Source organism: Impatiens glandulifera, unplaced genomic scaffold (genome assembly GCF_907164915.1).
Source record: "Impatiens glandulifera unplaced genomic scaffold, dImpGla2.1, whole genome shotgun sequence".
In the NCBI taxonomy this organism is placed as follows: domain Eukaryota; kingdom Viridiplantae; phylum Streptophyta; class Magnoliopsida; order Ericales; family Balsaminaceae; genus Impatiens; species Impatiens glandulifera.
In genome coordinates this window covers 1-22,948 of record NW_025919479.1, presented here as the reverse complement: position 1 = coordinate 22,948, position 22,948 = coordinate 1, and the positions used below count along the sequence as shown (strand labels likewise).

The 22,948-nt window shown below is 33.6% G+C and overlaps 1 protein-coding gene across 1 annotated transcript; it reads left to right on the top strand.

The window, feature by feature from the left end:
• Positions 1 to 13,660: 13,660 nt before the first annotated feature.
• Positions 13,661 to 18,644, top strand: LOC124918051 (transitional endoplasmic reticulum ATPase-like). The gene is given in 22 exon segments (XM_047458309.1): positions 13,661 to 13,872; positions 14,447 to 14,506; positions 14,597 to 14,686; positions 14,785 to 14,863; positions 14,937 to 15,033; positions 15,319 to 15,382; positions 15,468 to 15,638; positions 15,760 to 15,882; positions 15,983 to 16,066; positions 16,170 to 16,351; positions 16,428 to 16,566; positions 16,648 to 16,713; positions 16,819 to 16,899; positions 16,987 to 17,264; positions 17,356 to 17,479; positions 17,572 to 17,655; positions 17,752 to 17,930; positions 17,991 to 18,091; positions 18,094 to 18,128; positions 18,205 to 18,270; positions 18,356 to 18,433; positions 18,519 to 18,644. Coding segments are annotated over 22 exon segments (2,391 nt in total). The 5' UTR covers positions 13,661 to 13,788.
• Positions 18,645 to 22,948: the final 4,304 nt, after the last annotated feature.

The following is a 22,948-nucleotide window of genomic DNA, read 5'->3' as shown; positions in this document are numbered from 1 at the left end:
TGAATCAATAGAACTAATAATTTATGAACAAAACAGAAATTCTGTTTCCTATAAATGTAGTGATTACATGAACAATCTTCGTCGGCAGCATGAAATATCTATTGAGCGTTGTTGTTTGAGAGTGTGTGTTTTTTCATATAAACTATTGGGATGTATCATTTGGGAGATTCTCTGTGATGGAAAACTTGTACAATGAAGATCAACTGGTGGAAAACATCTTCAGTGTACACGAATGCTTGGTAACTCAAGTAGAAACTACCGATCAAATGAAGATCATTCGTGTACACTGCTGTGGTTGCTTCCCTGGGATGTACCATTTGGGAGATTCCCTGGGATGGAAAACATCTCAAGAGATAACTCAACAGGTGTATGACCCCAGTTATGCGTTAGAGATCCGCCGTGGTTGCTTCAATGGAGATGCCTTGAAGCTGGAGATGCAGATGAATATTGTTAAAATGTACAAATGTTTATGAAACGGGGAAATGTTTATGAAACTTGTAATGAAAATTTGTACGTCGAATGATAATAATTATTTGTTATTTATATTTTCATGCACATGTCATTAAACATTAAAAAAAATGAAGTTTTGGTCCGATTCGATTTGTACTGATTATAATAAAATGAAATGTGATCCACGGGATAGAAATAGAAAATTGTTTGTAGCGAAGATTAATTCGCGGCGTGTATTTTCCACCACACTTCATTCATCATTTTGGTCTTCACATACAAGCGTCGGTGTACTTACATCAGGTGTAAAGGGTCTTCTCATGTAAGGGTTGTGTGTTTCACATGAACGTCCTCTTAGAATTCATTCAAGCGAAGATTTATTCGCTGCAAATTATTTCCTCAAATTTTGCAATTTTCACTGTACACGAATATATGTTCGCTTATTTTCATATGTAATGAGATGATTTCATGTGTTTAAAATTTGGAAAATACCCATAATTTGCAACTTCATTAAAATATACGCATTTTTATTTTTTGTGATGTGACAACAATACTGCACACTGTTCCGATTTGATATGTCATTACAGGCTTAATACAGTAATCCATAGATATGAAATGATTTCGTTATAGGGTTTTATTCGAAAACACACTTCTTTTTTCAATGATGAAATATAATTTCAATACAATTCCGTTCACTGTGGTCGACCTCAATATGAAGATCAAAGCGAATAGTATTTCGTTTCGTGACAATGAAAGTGTCAACAATAATATGTAAATTCAAAGATTGGATGCGCCATCATCTTCGTTTTCAAGGGTTTTACATGCGAAGAAATGTCCGTTTTACTGATTAGATACTGTGTAAGGAAGCGAGCAACCAATCGATGGATCAATCTAAGGGGTTTACATGAAGAGATCAGTTGTTTTACATTATACTTTGAATTGATCATGAGTCATGACATCCAAATTGCAATCATAGAATCAAACATAACAACAATGAGTCGATTTATATCACTCCACAATAAACTCACTACATAATGTAAAATATAACTTCAGACTATAATCAAACATAAATTCATAATATTGTTGAATACACAAAAACATTCCATAATCCGTTTACATAAGTACTGCACAGATTACCAAAATATAGCTGTTCAACAATACAAAGGAAGCTCTAGTCTGATTCATGAGATGAGACTCGTCTATCGGCCCTGTCAGCGACACGACCTCATGTTCGATGACGGGTGGAATGTATAGCTGAATGGCTTCGTTCACAGCATTGATCCATCGGTTGGGGATGAAAACAGTCAAAGAATTTTCAATTATTGATGCGTACTCTAAGTAAAGATGTTGAGGAGGTAAACATGAAGTCCTCCGGAGGATTGTCTCCATTTGAAGGTAGGGGATTCCGTAGGCCAAATTGTCTGTATATGACACTTGTGCAGTAGGAGGTAGTTCCCTGAAGGCCCAACAAAATGATGAATGGAGAACCCCTCATCTCGTACATCATTTCAGCAAACAGATACCACGGAACAATGAACCTAATTGGGTGAATATCCGAAATAAAATTCGGAGGCACGTGTGCATTGACCCTTTGCACTTGTAGATTGGCAAAGGAAGTGTAGGGAACTGAAGGACGGGGCAACCAATGCAACTTGTCTAACAACCAGAGGTATAGAACCAAAGGTGATCCACGGCGAGAATAGTTGTTTTCCTCGGGAACAAATTCGTTAAGACCAAGTAATGTCTCAGCAAGTACCAGGCTAGCCAGGTTTGGGGCGTTTCCCATCAGTGCAGGAACTACCCGCAGGAGCCTTTCCGAAGGCCGGCGTCCTGCAGCCGGACATAAAAAAAAATGAGCCAGAACCACAAGCATGATCAGTTTGCTTTGTGTGTGGTTGATGGTCCTCTCAGCTCCCTGGACACGCCAAATGTACTCGTCTATGTTTGTCATATTCAGAAATCCATGTTGGAGGGTAAACAAGAGAGCATCAAACATTGTACATCCATAGAAGCTGTCGCAAATGTGGACGGCCATATGAGGATCTTGATGGACAGGCAAGATCATGAGTGCATTTGTACCACACCTAAGGATTGAAGCAAAGTCCTCTAGCGTCGGGCATATGTGCATTTCCCCAATAACAAAAGAACGAGAGTCCGTATCCCATCTACTTTGCATGTGGGCCATCAGTCCGTCGTTAACGTTTATTCGTAATAGAGGAAGAATCTCATCTACATGATAGACACTAAAAGGGACAGGGTCATCGTTGATCAGACTTAAGTATCGCTCCAGCTGTTGCTGCGATAAAACCAGCATGTCTGGGTCCATCTCTACATCCATCTTATGAGTTTTACGCTTAATGACTGAATGAAAGACAACGGTAGATTGAGATTCGGGAAGGAGTGAGAGTGTAATGTGAGAGTGAGAGTGAGAGTGAGGGTATGAGAGTGATGATCTTGATACAGCAGTAGTTGAAGTTAATAAATGAGTTTTCATTCTTGAATTGACATCAATACATACCACAGGTAGGTGCATTACATGTTGCGAGGATATCTTCGTTTATGAATTGGCAAACATATAGCGAAGAAGATATCTTCGTCTCGGATATTAAAAATATGGATTGCCCCAAAATTTAACATAAGAGGATATCATTGTTTCGGATATTACAAATATGGATTGAGCCAAAAAATGAAAATAAGAAGATATCTTCGTTTACGAATTTCTAAATTTTCAGTGAAGAAGATATCTTCGGCTCGGATATTAAAAATATGGATTGAACCAACAAATAACATAAGAAGATATCTTCGTTTAGGATTTTGAAAATGTTTAGTTGCGAGGATATCTTCGTTCATGAATTTAAAAACATATAGTGAAGAAGATATCTTCGTCTCGTAGTTTCGAAATATCGACTGTACCCCAAAATAAATTAAGAAGATATATTCGTCTAGGAATTTGAAAACATATATTGAAGAAGATATCTTCGTCTCGTAGTTTCGAAATATCGATTGTACCCCAAAATATATTAAGAAGATATATTCGTTTAGGAATTTCTAAATATATAGTGAAGAAGATATCTTCGTTTAGTAATTTGCGAACATATATTGAAGAAGATATCTTCGTCTCTGATTATCAAATTAAGGATTGCACCGAAAAGGAACATAAGAAGATATTCGTTTAGAAATTTGAAAATGAATAGTTAAGAAGAGGGCCACAAGAAGACATAACAAGATAATTCTGTTTCAAGAGGTGGTCATCATGTCAATATTACGGTTGCAAGTTTATCAGTTTGATCATGTTAAGAATATATCTTCGTTTAAGAATATTCAAAGATACAGTTAAGAAAATAACATCGTCTAGGATTTCACAAATATGGGTACAAGAATACATATCAAACATCAATACATTATAAGCAATTCATTATAACTCCATACATTAAGATCTGAACTGCCTTCCATACATTAAGATCTGAATTGCATTATAAGTTATAAATCAATATCAAACATCCATACATTAAAAATAGGTCAATTGACCTGTGTGAACATAAGATTTACTGTACAAGTATAATTCCGTATAACACATACAAAACCCTAATATCTTGATCTAATTGCAGTCTTTAACTTGAACCTATTGACATTGTGGTCAGACATAAGAATTCTGTATAAATATTTTATCCTCAATGTACTCAAAGCTTCGTCGGCCTTCAAAAGAACAAGAGAAAGTATAAGAACATTTAAAATTGATAAATGTCATAGAATAACATATAAAAAACACTCACATTTTTTTCGTTGATGTCACATGACCAACCCTTCATCTTTCCTCTATATGTTTCCATATGTCTCATTAAATATACACCGCAGTCGGTCTTGTTTGTTTGGTCTTGCCAAGGCAGCTTTGGGGCCGTTATCCTGTACATCTTAACCTTTTCTGCAAATCTTTGTATGCCTTGCCTTTCCAAGAAAGTCGAAAAACTATCGATTTGATTCCTCAACTGGACATACTTCTCCAAAATTTTCATTCTATGCGGACGACCGGAGTTGTCTAGGACATTTATTTGGGAGTCTTTAATATTCACACATACAAGAAAGAAATGTCCAGAAGTGACGACAGGTAGGAATATCTGCAAAAAGAACATAACATTTGTTATTTTATGGCAGTCTCGTTACTTGGAATTGAGGGATATGTACATACCAGGTCAGCGAAGATGATGTCTTCTTTTGTGACATGGTAGTTTCTCATGTCTTCTTCAAGGGATTGACAAAATAAGGTCCTATCATACTGCAGATTAACCTGCAAAATAAGGGGGGAGACTCAAAGTCATGAACATTGAAGGATACATAGAACAAAACAAGAGAAGCACTTACATGTGAAATTGTTGAAAAACATATTATTCGTGGCTCATGCCTTGGCAACCTACGGCATTTGAAGTGCACAATTATGGACCAAGCGTCCACAACTTCGCTCGCAATTTCACGACCCATTTTCACCGTTTGAAAGAGCTTACGGGTGATATTACCCGGTGCACCTACGTACAGAACGTCCCTGCAAAATACATTCATTTACAAGACCATAACTAACTAATTTCATATTTGAAATTCCGAAAAGCATGAGAGGTAACTTACATTTCAGGCAGGTCTTCATCGAACACAAAATCGGCTAATCTCTGTTCCTTGATGGTTATGTTGTGGTCCAACATATCTGCAACTTGTTGCATGTAGGGGGATCGAAGGTGCACAGGAATTTTCGTGATCTTCCTCTTAGGATATTCTCTAATGTTGATGCATCCCCCCCCATCACCTTCATCTTCATCTTCAGAAGATTCAACGGCATCAGAAGCCTCAACCTTTTCCTTGCCTTTAACCTGATCATTTGGTGCAACAGATTTGGGTTCCGCAACATGTTCATTCCCTTCACCCTGAGCATTTGGTTCAACATGCTGCGCTTTGGGTTCCTCAACCGGTTCCTTCCCTTCACCCTGATCATCGTCTTCAAGAGTGGGTGTCTGCACTGGGGGTACCTCATCCGGTTCCTTGACTTCGCCATCATGATCAGTTGGTTCAACACGGGGTGAGGCATCTTTGTTGGGAAGAACTGCATCCTCAGGTTCGTCCGGTTGAAAAGGGGGTGACTTTCTTTGAATGGGCTGAAATGCAGCCTGTACATCTTCCAGTTCAACAAGGAGTGATTCTTCGTCAATGTCATGACCTACATCCTCAACATCTTTCGGTTGAACAGGGAGTGACTGATCTTCATTGTGCAGAACTGCATCATCGAGATCATTCGGTTCCACGTGATCCGAACAATTTTCTTGATGGGGCATAACTGCATCCTCAGGTTCGTCCGGTTGAAAAGGGGGTGACTTGGCTTGAATGGGCTGAAATGCAGCCTGTACAACTTCCTGTTCAACAAGGAGTGATTCATCGTCAATGTCATGACCTACATCCTCAACATCTTTCGTTTCAAGAGGGAGTGACTGATCTTCATTGTGCAGAACTGCATCATCGAGATCATTCGGTTCCACCTGATCTGAACGATTTTCTTGATGGGGCATAACTGCATCCTCTAAATCATTCTGTTCAACCCGTGTTGTTTGATTGTCTGCATGGTCCTCCAATGCAGTCTCACATGTGTAATCAACCCGGGGACTAATGACTTTCAAGCCCGCACACGGTAAAGTGTCCACAAGTGCCTCCCTTGTAGGATCTTCCACACCTACATGAACCGGACCATCGATCACCACCTTCAAGTGTTTCATGAACCCTTCAGACTCTCTGAGGTTCAGGAAACCGGCCTCAAAAAAGGGCTTCGGATCGATGTTGCGTTTCTCCAACTCCCCGGATAGGTAATTCAGCTGTTGGGCTGTATCTTTAAAAGTTTGCAGGATTTTGGCGGTCAGCAACTGTACATTATGAAAAACAGACTTCATTAATCTTGAAAACAGGCTAATAATGAACAATGGGAGTCAATTTATTGTTTCCACATACCTCATTATCGTCTTCTTTTACTTCAACCGAGTCAACTGGATTCTCGGGTTGTCTAACTGCTAGGCGCGCCCTTGCCCTGCCAAGCCCAAAACCACCGGCACGACCTTCTAAGTTGGTAAACTCCAACACGCTGACGTCATCCCAACAGGAGATGATTGGAAATTTTCTTTCGTAGGGGATACGTTCACCTTCCACAAAAACACCATCTAGGTAGCAAATCTGGAGTAAAGGAGTGGGAGACATGTTAGAAAATATTACATATCTATAAATCATATATAAGAGAGGCAACAATACTTACCGATAAAAGGGTTATAGGTCCATCGAAATATGGATTTTTATTTTTACTTGCTTTTTCTTTCCAACTTCTTACACTGTCAATCAATCGTTGAAGTGTAAAGTGGCACCAGTTCAGTTCCTTTATGTTATCAACCTCCATTAAGGATTTGAGAATTTTGAACCTGAAATGAAAAAAATACATTTGTCAGTATTCAAAAATACAATTAGATATATAAGAGGTTTGAATACATGTTTACCTGGCTCGTGAATTTTGAACAGGACATAAAAAACTAGAGACAACAAAGACAACGAAGTCTATTTTGAAATCGTTGTCTGCACTTGTGTTACTTAATATCTTGGGGATCATAGAAAGTGTTTCGGGAGCTTTGGAGTCTTCCCCGGTCCATCTGGTCTTCCAATCCCTCAAGAAATTAAAATAAGCAGGGTCCTTAGTCTTGTCCAACCCAACGGACTCGACTACGTTCATTGAGCCTCTAGGGAGGTTCATCACGAGCTGTACGAGATCTTCATCGATACGGATCTCATCACCGTTGGCCAATACCAGAGAACTCTTATCCGGGTCAAAAGATTGGATTACATGTTTGGAAAAATGAGCAAGGCACTTGGAGACGCCCATTGTAAGAAGAGAACCAAACCCGATTTCCTTGACGGCTTCCCTCTGTTCTACGCTCAATTGAGGAATGAGTTGAGCGAGGCCATGAGGTGATGATCTGGTTAGAAATGTCACTGGACGTTTCTTGCGGGTTTTGGTTTTTTGGGGAGAGGGGGGAAACTCTTCATCGAATGGGGTAGTAGACGGAGAAATATTAGTGGTTTCTGGGGGTGGTTTTGGTAACTCTTCATCGACTGTTGGATTGGAGGTAGGAATAACATTTGGTTTTTTTTTAGGGGGAAAAGGTGGTGGTAAAATATCATCAGTACCTGCAGCAACATCAGTAGCTTCGACAGCAACTGTGGAAACTGATTCAGCAGTCGATGAAGACTTAGTATTCGTCTTCGGATTTCTCTTCCTCTTCCTTTCATAGGTCCTACAAGTCATTAATTTTGGTGGGATAGCATAAATCAGTATTATACGAAATAAATTGAATAAACATGTGTAAAATTAGTATAAACACAATAAGATCAACATACCTCTCTGGTTTAGTGCTGGGATTGACGTTGGATGCCGGAGTGGGTGCAGTTTCGTTTTCGTTTATGCTCCTACAAACTTGCAAGACGACCTCTCGGGAGTCGATGGGATGATCCACTTCCATGTTCTTGCCTTGGTTACCCGACATGTTCAGAAGATATCCTTGTAGTATAAACGAAATATCTAGGGTTCGACGTTCAGTGTTTGGATTATCGCCGGGAGATAGAGAGAGAAGAATATGAACAGTTGCTTATGAAAATGAAATTGAGGGAGAGTCGGCTTGTAGCGGGAAATTGAAATTATATCAACTAGTCATGGAAGCGAATAAATATTCGTTCGATATCGTAACTTCTTAAAAAAATAATAAAAATAAATGCAAAGTAAAAACTATTCATCGAAGCGAAGATTTATTCGCGGAATGTAAATGCACGGGTAAGTGAATTTACATTACAGGCAAGTTGGCTTCTCATTGGAGGGGAGGTGGTTTTACATGAACGTGAGGATAAAATTATTTGAAAATAAGAAATCTTCGCTTTCAATCATCTACTCGAAAAACAAAATTCAAGCGAATATTTGGTCGTTTACTGATTGTCAATTTAATTTAATTACATTAACATTTATTAATAAACGGAAAAAAATAAAAAATAAAAAATAGCCTGGTAATTGAGGCGAAGATTTGTTCGGTTGCTGCATGTCATCTTCAATTAATTGAATTAATATTTAATACATGGAAATATAAATTCCATGTCAGTTTGGTCTTTACATAGACGGGTAAATGTGTTTACATGGTAGGCAAGCGGTCTTCTCACGGGTGGGTATGGGGGTTTTACATGATGTTTTTATTAGAATTAATTCAAGCAAATATATCTTCGCTCATGAATGTCTCCGGCAAAAAAAAATTAAATACAAAAAAAAAAAACAATCCGGTAATTGAGGCGAAGATTTGTTCGGTTTCTGCATGTCATCCTCAATTAATTGAATTCATATTTAATAAACGGAAATATAAAATCCATGTCATTTTGGTGTTCACATAAACGGGTAAGTGTCTTTACATGGTAGTCAAGCGGTCTTTACATGTGTGGGTAGGGGGGATTTACATGGGGTTTTTATTAAAATTAATTGAAGCAAATATATCTTCGCTCCAGCGAGTCTCGAGGCAAAAAAAAATTAAATAAAAAAAGTAAATAAAAAATCCAAGAAAATAAAAGATTGAATTACTTGAAGCGAATATTATATCGCTGCCTGTGTTATTTAATAAATTAAATTAATATTTAATAAACGTAAATATAATATGACTGTCAATTCGGTCTTTACATGGACGTGTAAGTGTATTTTCATGAACGGCACGCGTTCTTCTCATGGGTGGGTATGCGGGGTTTACATGAGGGTCATGGCAACGGGCGTGTAGATCAGAGCGAAGATATCTTATCTGGGTATTATCTGAATATTATATTATTTCCTGGCGTTAACGGGCGCTTCCGTTAACGGCGTCTTGTGTGAACCCGGGCCTAAACCCGGATTCCGGATTCTCCCTCCCTCCGTCTCCTGCCCAGATTGATTTATTATTAAATTAATAATGCTGCAATCTGATTGGTGCGCCACAGGGGAACACGGCAATCGGTAGCAGAAGATCTGAACTGCTTAGAGGGTGGCTAGGTCTTATTTTTTTATGAGAGCTAGAATCTAGATAAGGGTATTTATAGGGTTCTATAATAAATAAATAAAAAAGTTAAAATACCAAATCAAGAAATTTCGATTTTACTCATTTTGGCCAAATAGAAGTTTTGCACGGTTAGTTAATTCTGAAGTGTTATTTGTTGATCTATTCAAATTTTACCCAACATTTTTTTTTGAACACTTGATAAATTCAAAATTGGAGTTAAATTGAATGTGTTATGGCATTTTCAAATTCTTTAAAAAATAAATATTTATTATGGTAATAAGTGGGCTGGTTATTATTATTATTTTTTTAATCGATCAAAAATTTACCAAACAAAATAAGAAATAATTGAGGAGGGACCTTAAATGACTTTGGCTTAATTTATTGGCTGAAAAAATAAAAGAATTTTTCTCTCTTTCTTCATAATTTTTCTCTAACAAATAAAGTGATACATTTTTTTCCAAATTTTCTCCCCAAATTTTCTCCTCAAACAAAATATATATTAATCCTAAAATCAATTTATTTAAAAAAAAGTTGACTTATTATTTAATTTAATATAATAAAATAAGAACTTATTTTTTTTTTAAAAATAAATATATTTGATACGCATATTTTTAATCATTTATTTTATAAATATAAGTGAAAATATATTAAAAATAATAAACTAAAATATAAAATTTATTTTAAAAGTGAAAAAATACTAAATACAAAACTGTAAAAAAAAAATATTGACCAAAAACTTAATTTTATTTATAAAATTACTTCCTATATATTATATATAATCTCAATAACTATTATCATCCTCATCTTCTTCCCTCCTTCTTTTCTTTACTTCCTTGACAAGAAAAAATAATTCTTTTTTTTTATCTTCAACACATTGGTACGGTTAATATATGTTGTTTTTCGACTATTCTATTTCCAAACAATCTATTCAAGTAAGTTTTGTTTATCTATATCTTCCCGATTTTAGTTTTGCTAATATATTATTTAGTCTATTTTTTTTGAAAGAGATCTATTTGCTTTGTTACTCTGATTTGTTTGTCTTTTTCATAAGAATTTTTTATTATAAAATTATAAACCCTAAACTTTAAAATTCTAAACTTTCAAATCTAAACTCATAAACCTTCAACTAAACCCTATAATCCTAAACTCTAGAGAATTCTAAACTTTCAAATCTAAACTCATAAACCTTCAACTAAACCCTATAATCCTAAACTCTAGAGAAGAGAGAGGAGATAAATTCATTTTTTTTTTAAATTTTATTTAATTTATAAAACACAATTTAAGTTATAAATTATTTGTATGGTTAGTTAATAAAAACATTTTTAAATAATAATTTTATATTATTTAAAATTAGAAGAGATAAATTATATATATATATATATATATATATATTGATAAAAAATTAATTCTTATTAAATTTAAATAAAAATTACATATAAGAAATTAAATAGTAAATAAAAATAAAAATTAAAAATATATAAATTAATTAGGATATATAATTTATCTTAATCTAGTCCTTCATATGAAATTATTCTATACAAACTCTTTTATTATATGTATTAGAATTTTTAATTGTATTAATAATTATATTTATTTATATATATATATATATATTCTAAAAATTTATATATAAAAAATATATTTTTAATTAATAAATAAATTAGAAAGTTTGAACAAATTATGTTAAATAAATACTTTTTGTTTTTGTGCTTTATAAATAGTTGTTAAGTTAATTCTATATTTAATTTTGAATTTAAAATATGAACTAATATTTTACAAGATTTGATAATAAAATTAAATGATTTGTTTTCCTTATTTATTTACTAATTTATAAATAAAATAATTTAATTAATAAATATTTAATTATTCTAGTTTATAAATAGTTGTTAAGTTATATTTTATATATTTTTGAATTTAAATACTTTTCAACACTTTTATAGAGAAATGATAAATTCAACTAATCCGACTTGGACTGATAGGTTGCCCCCACGTCCCGAAAATGTTCTTTTCGGGTTTTGAAAACGCTCATTTCGGGTTTCAAAAACGCTACTTTTGGGTCCCGAAACGCTCATTTCGGGACAATTTTTCTTTTTCTTTTCGAAATGACCATTTCGGGACACTTTGAAGCCGGAACATTTTGAAAAATTTCTCCTCCTACCTAAATGGCATGCTCGGACTTACTTTTTAGTTTATCATTTTTCTTAACATATATGTTATTATGTTTTTCATGGGAATAACATCTATTTACAGTTTTGAAGCCTCTAATTATTCTAAGTATCTTTCATCTTCCAGATTTGCAATGTATGCTCGGAGATTAATGTGTAGAAACAAAAATAGCAACCTCTTATTTCGGCTGTCAAATCATTTGAAATGCCCAAGTATCCAAGGTTATAGGTATCCTAGTTCTACAACAATAGGCAACAAGTGTTTGACAGCCTATTTTTCGCGATTATTCAGTTCTAAAGGAATGAATATTTTGGATGAGCATGCTCGACTAGAGAAACAAGATCAGATGGATTGGTTTGTTAATGAAAAGTTAACTATTAAAAATAAAAGAGATGGATTTCCAATATTTAAAAATGAGTTTAAGAGAAGAATTATTCCATGGGAGAAACTAACAGTTTCATTGACAACTTTTCCTTATTACATTTGGTAAGTATTTATTTATTTATTGATTCTTAGTCATACATGCTAATATGCTGCTATATTAATCTATTGTTTATTTTGCTTCAGCAAACAATCAAAAGAAGTACTGATGGAATGTGTTGTTTCTCATTTAAAGAATGATAAATTTGCTGCATATTATGGTGCTGAAATTTCTAGTTCAAATAAGAGAATACTTCTACAAAGTGTTTCAGGTTTAACCATGGTTTTAAAATTAATAATCTGTCAATTCGAAATTGCTAGTTCACATTGTTGCTCATTAATTCTGTGCCAGGTATGGATCTTTACAAAGAAAGATTAGTTAAAGCATTGGCACATGATCTAAAAGTTCCATTATTGATTCTTGATAGCAATGTTTTGGCTCCTTATGTGAGTTTTTCATATTTATTTATTAAATTATATTTTGGTTATTCTGTATATACTTTCTTCTTCTCATAAAATTCCAATGTTGTTGTTGATTGTTGTCATGTGCAGGACTTTGGTGTGAAAGAATTAAGTGAAGTTGATTATGACAGTGAAGAAGAATCTTCTTCAGAATCTGACACCGAAACCGAAGATGAAAATGATCAAAATAATGTGCATATATTTCTTTCTAAATGTTAACTGTCTAATTTGAATTCCAAATTTTTTGCTGACTAAATATCATAGTTCAACAACGCTGATTCTTGTTGGTATTTGATTGCAAGCAGATAATCTCATTCTGGAAACCGAAGTCAAAAGTTGTTGAGTCATCTGAATCCAAGAGACCTTTGAAGAAAGGTGTGTGTGCACACCTCAAGTTCTTGCTTGTTAATTGACTTTGGATCTTTATCGATTATTTGCTTTCATGTTAATTGACTTTTATTATTAGGTGATCGAGTAAAGTACATCATTGACCCATCTTCTGTTGATACTAATAATAGGTGATTAACTCTGTTTCCTTTTTATTTTTACAAATTCTGCAATTGTGGCTTTTATAGGCTTAAATTTCCATCCTAACCGATTCTATGGCATTGAATTTTGATCGCAACATTTATATATAAAAGAACGAATTCTCAAAGATCTTATCTTGATTGCAGGGATTTGGCTAGTGGTCAATGTGGGGAGGTCTTTGAGGTGGATGGGGATAATGTTACGGTTGTTTTTTATAATGATGATACAACCCAGACAAAATCTTCACTGCATTGTCTAGATGGTATAAATATTGATTTCATTGATATTCTTCATTTCTTTCTACCTTAGAGAACTCCAGTCACTATATTCATCTTCAATTCTTAATTCATAACATGACTGTTTCCAAAAATTAATAATTTATCCAACCAGGAAGTGAAATTTGATGTTCTCCTTTTTAATTAATATCCTCAGTTAAGGAAATTGAGCATGATAAAGAAAGTCAGGTTGACGACGCTATTGAAGCTTTGAAGGAGGTATGTATGTATGTATGTATGCAAGTTCTGTACAGCCATTGAAATGTGCACAAATGGCATCTTAAGAATATTTTCATTCCATTAAACTGCAGGTCCTGAGTTCTGTACAGCCTCTTATTGTCTATTTTCCAGACCCATCTGTGTGGCTTTCAAGGGCTGTTACCAAAACAGGACGTGAAGAGTTCCTTAACAAGCTGCAGGAGATGCTTGATGATCTATCGGGACCTATTGTCTTGATATGTGGGCAAAACAAAGTAAAAACAGATTCTTCTTCAGATAAGAAAGTTGTGAGATTCCACATTCTTATTATCTTTATTGCTTTTCTTTTCCAAACATTTCATCTATCTTTATACAGTATAACCTCTTTTCCATTGTGTCCAACAGACCAAGTTACTTTCCAAATTGTTAATTCTTCCTGCCTCTAAATTGCACGCATACTAGAAAATTTATGTAGTGGATAATTTCTAAGCTAGCTCAAGTCGGTCGGAAGAGTGGTGCTTAAGAGACCTCGATTTCCACTTAGAACAAATGGAATGATTATGAAAATAGTATAAATAAATATTGACCAAGAGTATATTCCATCAACTGTGAATTTCAATTTGTAACATGAACAATAAATATTATCTATACAGAATTACCCAAATAACTTAGACATGACAGATGCTTAACTTTGAAGAACAAAGTATATGATTATCCCTTCTTTTTGAGGATTATAAGTAGGTATAGATTGATACAATTTCCAGTTGACGAAATTTACAAAGGCTTGCATTTGATTTTGGCAAACTTTTTGGTAATGGAGAATTATTTCTGCTTCAGCCTCTTTTCAAACAATTTACTGAACTGAATTCCACGAAGATGCAGGTAGAAGGTCATGAAATTCTTCAGCTATTTTCTAATGTGATAAGCATACATCCTCCAACAGTATGTATCAATTTATTTCATCTTTCATAATTTATAGTTGTAAAGCCTAGTGACATACTCTGCGATCTTAACTGTTTTTGTTTCTTGTAGGAGAAAGATGTCTTGAGAACATTTAATGAACAACTTGTAAAGGACATGCAAATTGTTTTAACTCGAAGTAACATAACTGAACTACAAAAGGTACAAACAAAAGTACTGTCTATTCAATTATTAACAAAAATATGCATTTTCTTGCTAAGGTTCGCGATTAACTAAGGGAGGAGGATTGCTTTTTTCAGGTTCTCGAAAAACATGATTTGACATGCATGGATCTATTAGATGTAGTTGATAATGGTCATGTGATACTTAACAAGCCAAGTAAGAATTTTTATTTTCTCTCGCAAGAAGTCTTGATCATGTTAACCATGCAACTTATTGTTTTTTTTTTCAGAAGCTGAAAAGGTAGTTGGTTGGGCAAAAAATCTTCACTTAGCATCTTGCATTGAACCTTCAGTAGAAGGAGAACGATTGAATCTGCCTCTTAAATGGTAAAAATGTTTGATATTTTGTTCACAAATTATTTATGACATTTTTTAAATAGAGAGAAAGAGATACTTTTGAGATATTATTCTCATAATAAGTTGCAAGAATTTACACAAATATTATTAATGATTTTCCTTTTAACCAACTTATTCTATTATATAAATGAGAAATAAATTAGAGAATAAGAATAATAGAGATGACAATTACTTGTTCACTTTATCAACTTGCCAAGTTTAATACTTATATTCCTGCTTAAATTTATAACAAAGAATACTTGGCATCTTCTGTAGCATTGAGACTGCAATAGTGAGGCTTATGAGTCACAAATCGATAAAACCTGCACGAAATCTCAAGGTACAGAATACACATACCTGTAATGTAAATGAATCTTAAATTGAATTTTTCAGGATTATATATACTAGGTTATAAATTCATGCAGGATGATTTCGAGAGTGAGAAGCATTTTCTCTCAGCCGTTGTAAGTCCAGGTGAAATTGGGATTACGTTTGATGATGTTGGTGCTCTGGAAGAAGTAAAACAAGCATTAGATGAACTTGTCATTCTCCCAATGAGGAGGCCCGAACTTTTCTCTCATGGAAATTTGTTAAAGGTACTAAAATAATTAAATTACTGCTAGTAGTACAGTTTCATTAGTCTCTTTCAACATAATACTCCTATTTAAAAAAGAAAAGAAAAGAAAAAAAAGGAGTATTTTTGTTTGTTTGTTTTAGCGTTGCAAGGGGATATTACTTTTTGGACCTCCTGGAACTGGGAAAACCCTTATTGCTAAAGCACTTGCAACTGAAGCAAACATAAATTTTATCAACATAACTGCCTCAACTATTGCATCAAAGGTAACTAACTGTTAAATTCAATTTATTTTGTTTTTATGGATTTCCCATAATAGGAAGATAACAACTACTGAACACTTGTATTTACGAATAATGCTTGTAGTGGTCTGGTGAAAGTGAGAGACTTGTAAAGGCCATGTTCTCATTTGCAGACAAAATAGCACCAGTAATTATTTTTGTTGATGAGGTGGGTGGTGGATCTGTTTGAAAAAATTCATTTACAATGATCACACTTTTTTACAATTTGAATGATTAATAAAACAACTCATATGATTTTATATTTCATATAGATTGACTGTTTACTAGGGGCCCGTCGATCCAATGAAGAGGATGTAACTAGAAATGTAAAGAACGAGTTTATTACAGCTTGGGATGGATTGATGTCAAAAGAAAACCAAAGAATCATAGTTATGGGTGCCACCAACCGCCCTTTTGATCTTGATGATGCAGCAGTTCGTCGTCTTCCTAGAAGGTACTTTCTTTACATTCTCTTCTTTTTTCTTTTCTTTTCTTTTCTTTCTAATGAACTGGACTGGACTGTTTTACAGGATATATGTAGACCTCCCAGATGAGGATAATCGTGTCAAGATACTCAAAATCCTCCTAGCTAAGGAGAATATAGAACTAGGATTTTCATTTGAAAAACTTGCTGCGGCCACCAACAAATATTCAGGGAGTGACTTAAAGGTTAAGTACTATCAACTCAACTAGAGAGTACTAATATTATATGGCTTTATCTTATTATTCTTTTGTTAATTTTTTTTACAGAACCTTTGTATTGCTGCTGCATATATACCTGTGCAAGAAATTATAGAAAAAGAGAAGAAGGTGGTGGTAAATCATCATGCCTTTGTTCTTCTTTTTGGACTCCTGTCAAATGATTTTCATTGTATTTGACAGTTTGTGTCCTCCCCATTTATTATCATTTTTGTTTATCAGGGCCTAAGAAGTGATTCTGCATCGTCGTCAACTGTCCCTAGACCACTCAATTTGGATGACTTCATTCAGTCCAAGAATAAAGTATTAACATTAAATTACATTGCATGCATAATTTGATGTTTACCACTGTTTGTGTTCTAATTAATCTAAATAAATAAATGGGGGTAGGTGGTGCCTTCGGTTGCATGTGAGGAATTCACCGAGCTTAAAAATTGGAATAAAAAGTTTGGACAAGTCAAAAGCAGGAGTAAGAAGCAACCAAATTTGCAAGATCTTGTTGAGGATGAGTACGAAAAGAATTTTGTCTCTTCCGTTTTACCTCCAGGTGAAATTGGGATTAAATTTGATGATGTTGGTGCCCTGGAAGAAGTAAAACGAGCATTAAATGAACTTGTCATTCTCCCAATGAGGAGACCCAAACTTTTCTCTCATGGAAATTTGTTAAGGTACTAAAATAATTAAACTATTTTATTATTCTATTTCATAATAATCCTATATTAGTCTATTTCATAATAATACTATACTTTATTTGTTTTAGCCTTGCAAGGGGATATTACTTTTTGGACCTCCTGGAACTGGAAAAACCCTTATTGCTAAGGCACTTGCAACTGAAGCACGCATCAATTTTATCAACATGACTGCCTCAACTATTTTATCAAAGGCAGCTAACTGTTGAATCTAATTTATTTTGTTTTTATAGATTTTCCATAATAGGAAGATAACAACATTTGTGTATGTGAATAATGTTTGCAGTGGGTTGGTGAAAGTGAGAAACTTACAAATGCCTTGTTCTCTTATGCGAAGAAACTAGCACCTGTAATTATTTTTGTTGACGAGGTGGGTGGACCTGGTCTGTTTGTCTTACAATTTGAATGATTAATAATACAACTCATATGGTTTTATATTATGTTGTTGTTATATTTAATAATACAGATTGATGGTTTACTTGGGGCCCGATCCTCTACACATGAATCAAATAGAAATGTAAAGAACGAGTTTATGACAGCTTGGGATGGATTGGTGTCAAAAGAAAACCAAAGAATCATAATTATCGGTGCTACCAACCGCCCTTTTGATCTTGATGATGCAGTAGTTCGTCTTCTTCCAAGAAGGTACTTTCTTTACATGCTCTTCTTTTTCTTTTTATTTTCTTTCTAATGACTGTTTTACAGGATATATGTAGGCCTCCCAGATGCTGGCAATCGTGTCAAGATACTCAAAATTCTCCTGGCTAAAGAAAATATAGAACCAGGATTTCAGTTTGAAAAACTTGCTAAGGCACCAACGGATATTCAGGGAGCGACTTAAAGGTAAATTATATTATTATTTTGTTCTTATACCAACTAGTTAGTAATTACATTCTCTTATAACTTGTTAAATCTGCAGAACCTTGTGGTTGCTGCTGCATATAGACCTGTGCAAGAAATATTAGATTATGAAGAGAAGAATAAGGTAAAATCATATACATATATAGACTTCTATTATATTCATATTCTTGAGGACTTTATTTTTTAAATTAATGATCTATCGTATTCAGGGCTTAACAAGTGATTCTGAGAATGTTGAAGAAATGAGGCCACTCAATTTGGCTGACTTCATTCAGTCCATGGCTAAAGTATTATATTCATGAAACTCATCTTGTTTAATTAATTTCATAATTCTTTTTTATATTATGTTTGACCCTTCAAAAATAAATATAGGTGGCGCCTTCGGTTGCATACGAGGCATCCAACATGAACGAGCTTCGAAAATGGAATGAAAAATATGGTCAAGGTGGAAGCAGGAAGATATCATCTTTTGGCTTGCTAATCAATCTGAATTACTAGCTTCTTCCTTATAGATAGCAAAATATAACACTCTTCTTATTAATTTTTCTTTTAGTTGAATTAATTTTTTTGTAAGTAAAGTTTGTTTAATTTTTTAACTATTATTAACAACTAAGGTGATAAAGAAACCGATTAATACTAATAATAATAATCAGTATTAAAGAAACAGGAACATTGCTTGAATTAATTTGACATACTAATCTCCAATCACTCTTTCCATAATTCATCTACAAGCCAAAGCCAAAGTCAAAGCCAAAATTACATGGATAAAATAGAAAGCCTTTTAGGGCTTATATATACATTCTTACATACATAACAACAGTGTCTAGAGAAAGTTTTCAGGAACTTCTCAGTTATCATCATCTCCTGCATCCTTCTGGGCTTTCGGGGTGGTACCGTTGCTGCCTCTTGTCTTTCCTGTGCTGCTGGACCCTAAACATCGTTCGTTTGCACAATTATTAAGTAAGGAACATCATTCATTCATGTGCATAGTTTTAAATGATATTCTAAGTAAGGAAGTAGTGTGTTCTAAACAACTCTAATAAAGACTATTCCTTTCTAAATTGAATTCTTCAAACCCATTTTAACACACTCAAGTCCATACTATAAAGTGATTTTTTGTATTCCATTTAAGGTGTCAGTCACAATTTGCTCAGTTGGTTGTCAATTGATAAACCAAGGTTTAAGCAAAATGGGGGACATTTCTATTGCAATTGCAACAAGCAAAACAAAGAAAATTTGGAATCAACTATGTATGCATTTGCCCAATTGGCCATCCCAATTCAGAGTAGAGACTAAATAGCTAATTAATCATATGGAAAAAGGAAGATTAGAGAATGACTAAGTTAAGGATTTCTATCTTTGATTCTCTAGGTTGTTATCTTATATACAATAACTATGGAACCAGTCTATGAATTCTAGAAGCTATCAGATAGTGTAGATTTAGTTAGTTAGTAGTGTAAAAGAGGCTAACGAAACTACCTTCAGCGATTGCGCTTGGCAGCATCGCGGGTCCTGCGCTTAACTTCATCCTGCTTATTCTCAAAGAACCTGATGCGTTTGCACTCCTGGACATCGAATTCATCCTTCATTTCCAAATTCCAATCCATGACAACTAACTAATACCAATACCTGATGAGATCTCTATTTCTGTATCATTCAATTCATGTTAGGGACAAATTAAACTGTTTCAATTCATTTATAATATAATGTATCAACCCAAACAATAATTTTAAATAAAAACAAATAATATTCATTTCATGTATAATGTAGCAACCAAACAAACAATGTTACATGTACAAATTGTATTAATTTATATTTCTAAAATGTATCAACTCTCTTTAATTTTTTTAGGAAGTTGGTCCTAACCATGGCCATGTTGACCCATAACATAGGCTGTTCAAAGCCAATTGGACTATTTTCAATTCATTTCCAATATAATGTATCAAACAAATATTTTAAGTAATTTTAATATAAACAAATGATATTAATTTTCAATTCATTTCATATATAAGTAACAACCAAACACAATGTTATAAATGATATTAATTTATATTTTCTAACAATGTAGTAAACTTTTTAAAATTTTCACAATCTAGTCTCTAACATGGCCATGTTCGGGATCAATTGGTCTCTAATATGTCCATGTTAGGGAACAATGGGCTCCCTAACATATCATATTGGGATTAATTGAATTATTTTTAATTTATTTCCAATATAATGTATCAACCAAACCTTTTAAATAATTTTTAATATAAACAAAATAGTATTAATTTACAATTCATTTCATATATAATGTAGCAACCAACAATGTTATAATGTTACAAATGATATTACTTTACATTTTTCTAACAATGTAGTAACTCTCTTAATTTTTCAGATAATTGGTCCCTAACATAGCCATTTTATGGACCAACTCACTATTTTCAATTCTTTCCATATTAATGTATAACCAAACATTTTAAGTAATTTTCAATATACAACAATCGTATTAATTTATAAATTCATTTCATATATAATATAACAAACAAATAATGTTAACATTATAAATGGGTAGTTATTTACATTTTCTAACACAGTAGCAGCTCTCTTTAATTTTTCAGGAAATTGGTCCCTAACATGGGCATGTCCTGGACCAATTGGTCCATAAAATGACAATCTGTTGTCGAGGCCAACGATGGTTCTTTTATATACTTTACAAAAAAAAATAGATAAAATGAAGCACAAATACTAGTTTAAAGTGTTGAACTAAAAAATCAAGTTTTATCTTACCATGTTAGAGACCAATTGGTCCCTCTACATGATCATGTTCTAAACCAATTGGTCCCTAAAATGAAAATTCAATTTTGTCATGTTTCTTCTACAGCTGTTATTGATAATTTTTCTGAATTAATCTATAATAGTTTCTAAAAACTTATAAACAACTCAATTACCAAGAGACTCATCTAAAATCGCAAAATAAACGAATCTGTTTTCCCTTAAAATGCAGATACATAAAATATTTACTAAACCATGTCATAAAATTTCCTAACTCAGATACATAAACTAGAAACATAAATAAAAATAGTTTCCAAATATTAAATCAAAGTCCCCAGACATGTTTGGGAAAATCCTAACTACAAAATGATCGTGTTCGAGAACTTATGTTATGTTAGTGTTGGACTTGGATGTAGTTGAAGAAAATTGATTCTCCTAAAAAGTTAAAGATAAACATTTTTAGGATTTTAGTTATTCGCTAACATTGTTGTTCGTCATTGATTTTAGGGCTTACCTTATCAAAGTTTGGAAGGGAAGAAGAAATCGCCGAAGTCTGAAGTCGTGGAAGAAGGAAGAAGAAATCGGCAAAGTACGAAGTTGCAGAAGAGGAACAAGAAATCACCGAAGTCTGAAGTCGCGGAATAAGAAACAATAAATCGCTGAAGTCGGTGAAGGAAGACGAACCGGTTCAAAACCTAGAAATCGAAAATGAAGAGAGTGAAAAATAAGAGAGAGGGATTAAAAATAATAAAAACAAATTCCTGTTAAATTTTTTTATGTGTCATTCAACGCGACTTTTTTTCCAAGGTGGCTATCAAGTGGGAGGTCGTTGAGAGTCGTTGACCTAGGTGGCAAGCCGTCACTCTCCCTATCATTTTTTCTTAAATTATATTTAGTATAATATTGTTTAAGTAAATATTTGTATAGATTATTTGAGGATAAATAATGGTGTAATAATTCAGTTTATTAAGAATATAATTAAATTTAACTATATCCTAAACAAAATATAATTAAATTTAACCATATTCCTAAACAAAACAAGGTCTTAAGTAGTTACGGGTTGTTACTTGGTGATCCCACGTTGGTTACATGATATTACTTTATACGCTATATACATTATGAAAAAAAAGAGCACGCGGAACATGATCTGTTATATAGGCTGTACATCTGTATTCTTTAATTTCTATAGATCTTACATATGTAACCAAATTGAAATTGGGCGAACAACTTCTCTATTTCATATTATCTTCTCTTAGAGGTCCAGTTCAATCAGCCAAGGTCTTATCGTCGTTTCTCTCCTTCATCAACATCTTCCATATATATCATTTTCTTGATCTTGTTTTTTTTCTTATATTAATGATGAGATCTTTCAGGACTTCGATAAAGTTTGGCCGATTTTTGATTCTGTCTGTTGGAGAAATCGAATAATAGCACCTGTTTAGCAATCTAGAAATAGACAAGCTACACCAAAGGCCTGACAATTCTTTTTCTCCTTCTGCTGCTTCGATGGAGGAATTGCTGCTTCAATGGAAGAATAAGTGCGCTTGAATCTCAAGGGGCGTTACCGAGGAGCAATTTTAGGGTTTCATCACTTGCAACTTGTTGCGGGCCTAGGTAAGTCGTTGGTCTCCAACTGTAGGACACTGTAATTTAACATTCATTTTTCACGCGTTGTTCATAAGGGAACATCAGTACTTGTATATAAGAACCTGATGTAGGGTGATTTTTATTTTATTTTTGGAGATGTTTATTTTATTTTATTTCCGCCGGAGGAGAAATCTTCTTTGGAGGAATTATTTTTTCATCTATCAATCTGTTAATTTCTTTTACCGCCAATCTATCTTCTCTTTTCTTTGCTTGTTTGACATTTATTATGCCTCTCAGTTTTGCTCTTTTCTCGAGAGTTAAGGAGAAATTACTTTGGATAAACATCCCCGCAAACCTCCTACAGATTTATCTAATTAATATCATTCACTCATGATTAAATGGAAAATGTGGTTATTATTTTCAATTCAATTCATATATAATGTAAAAACCAAATAATGTCA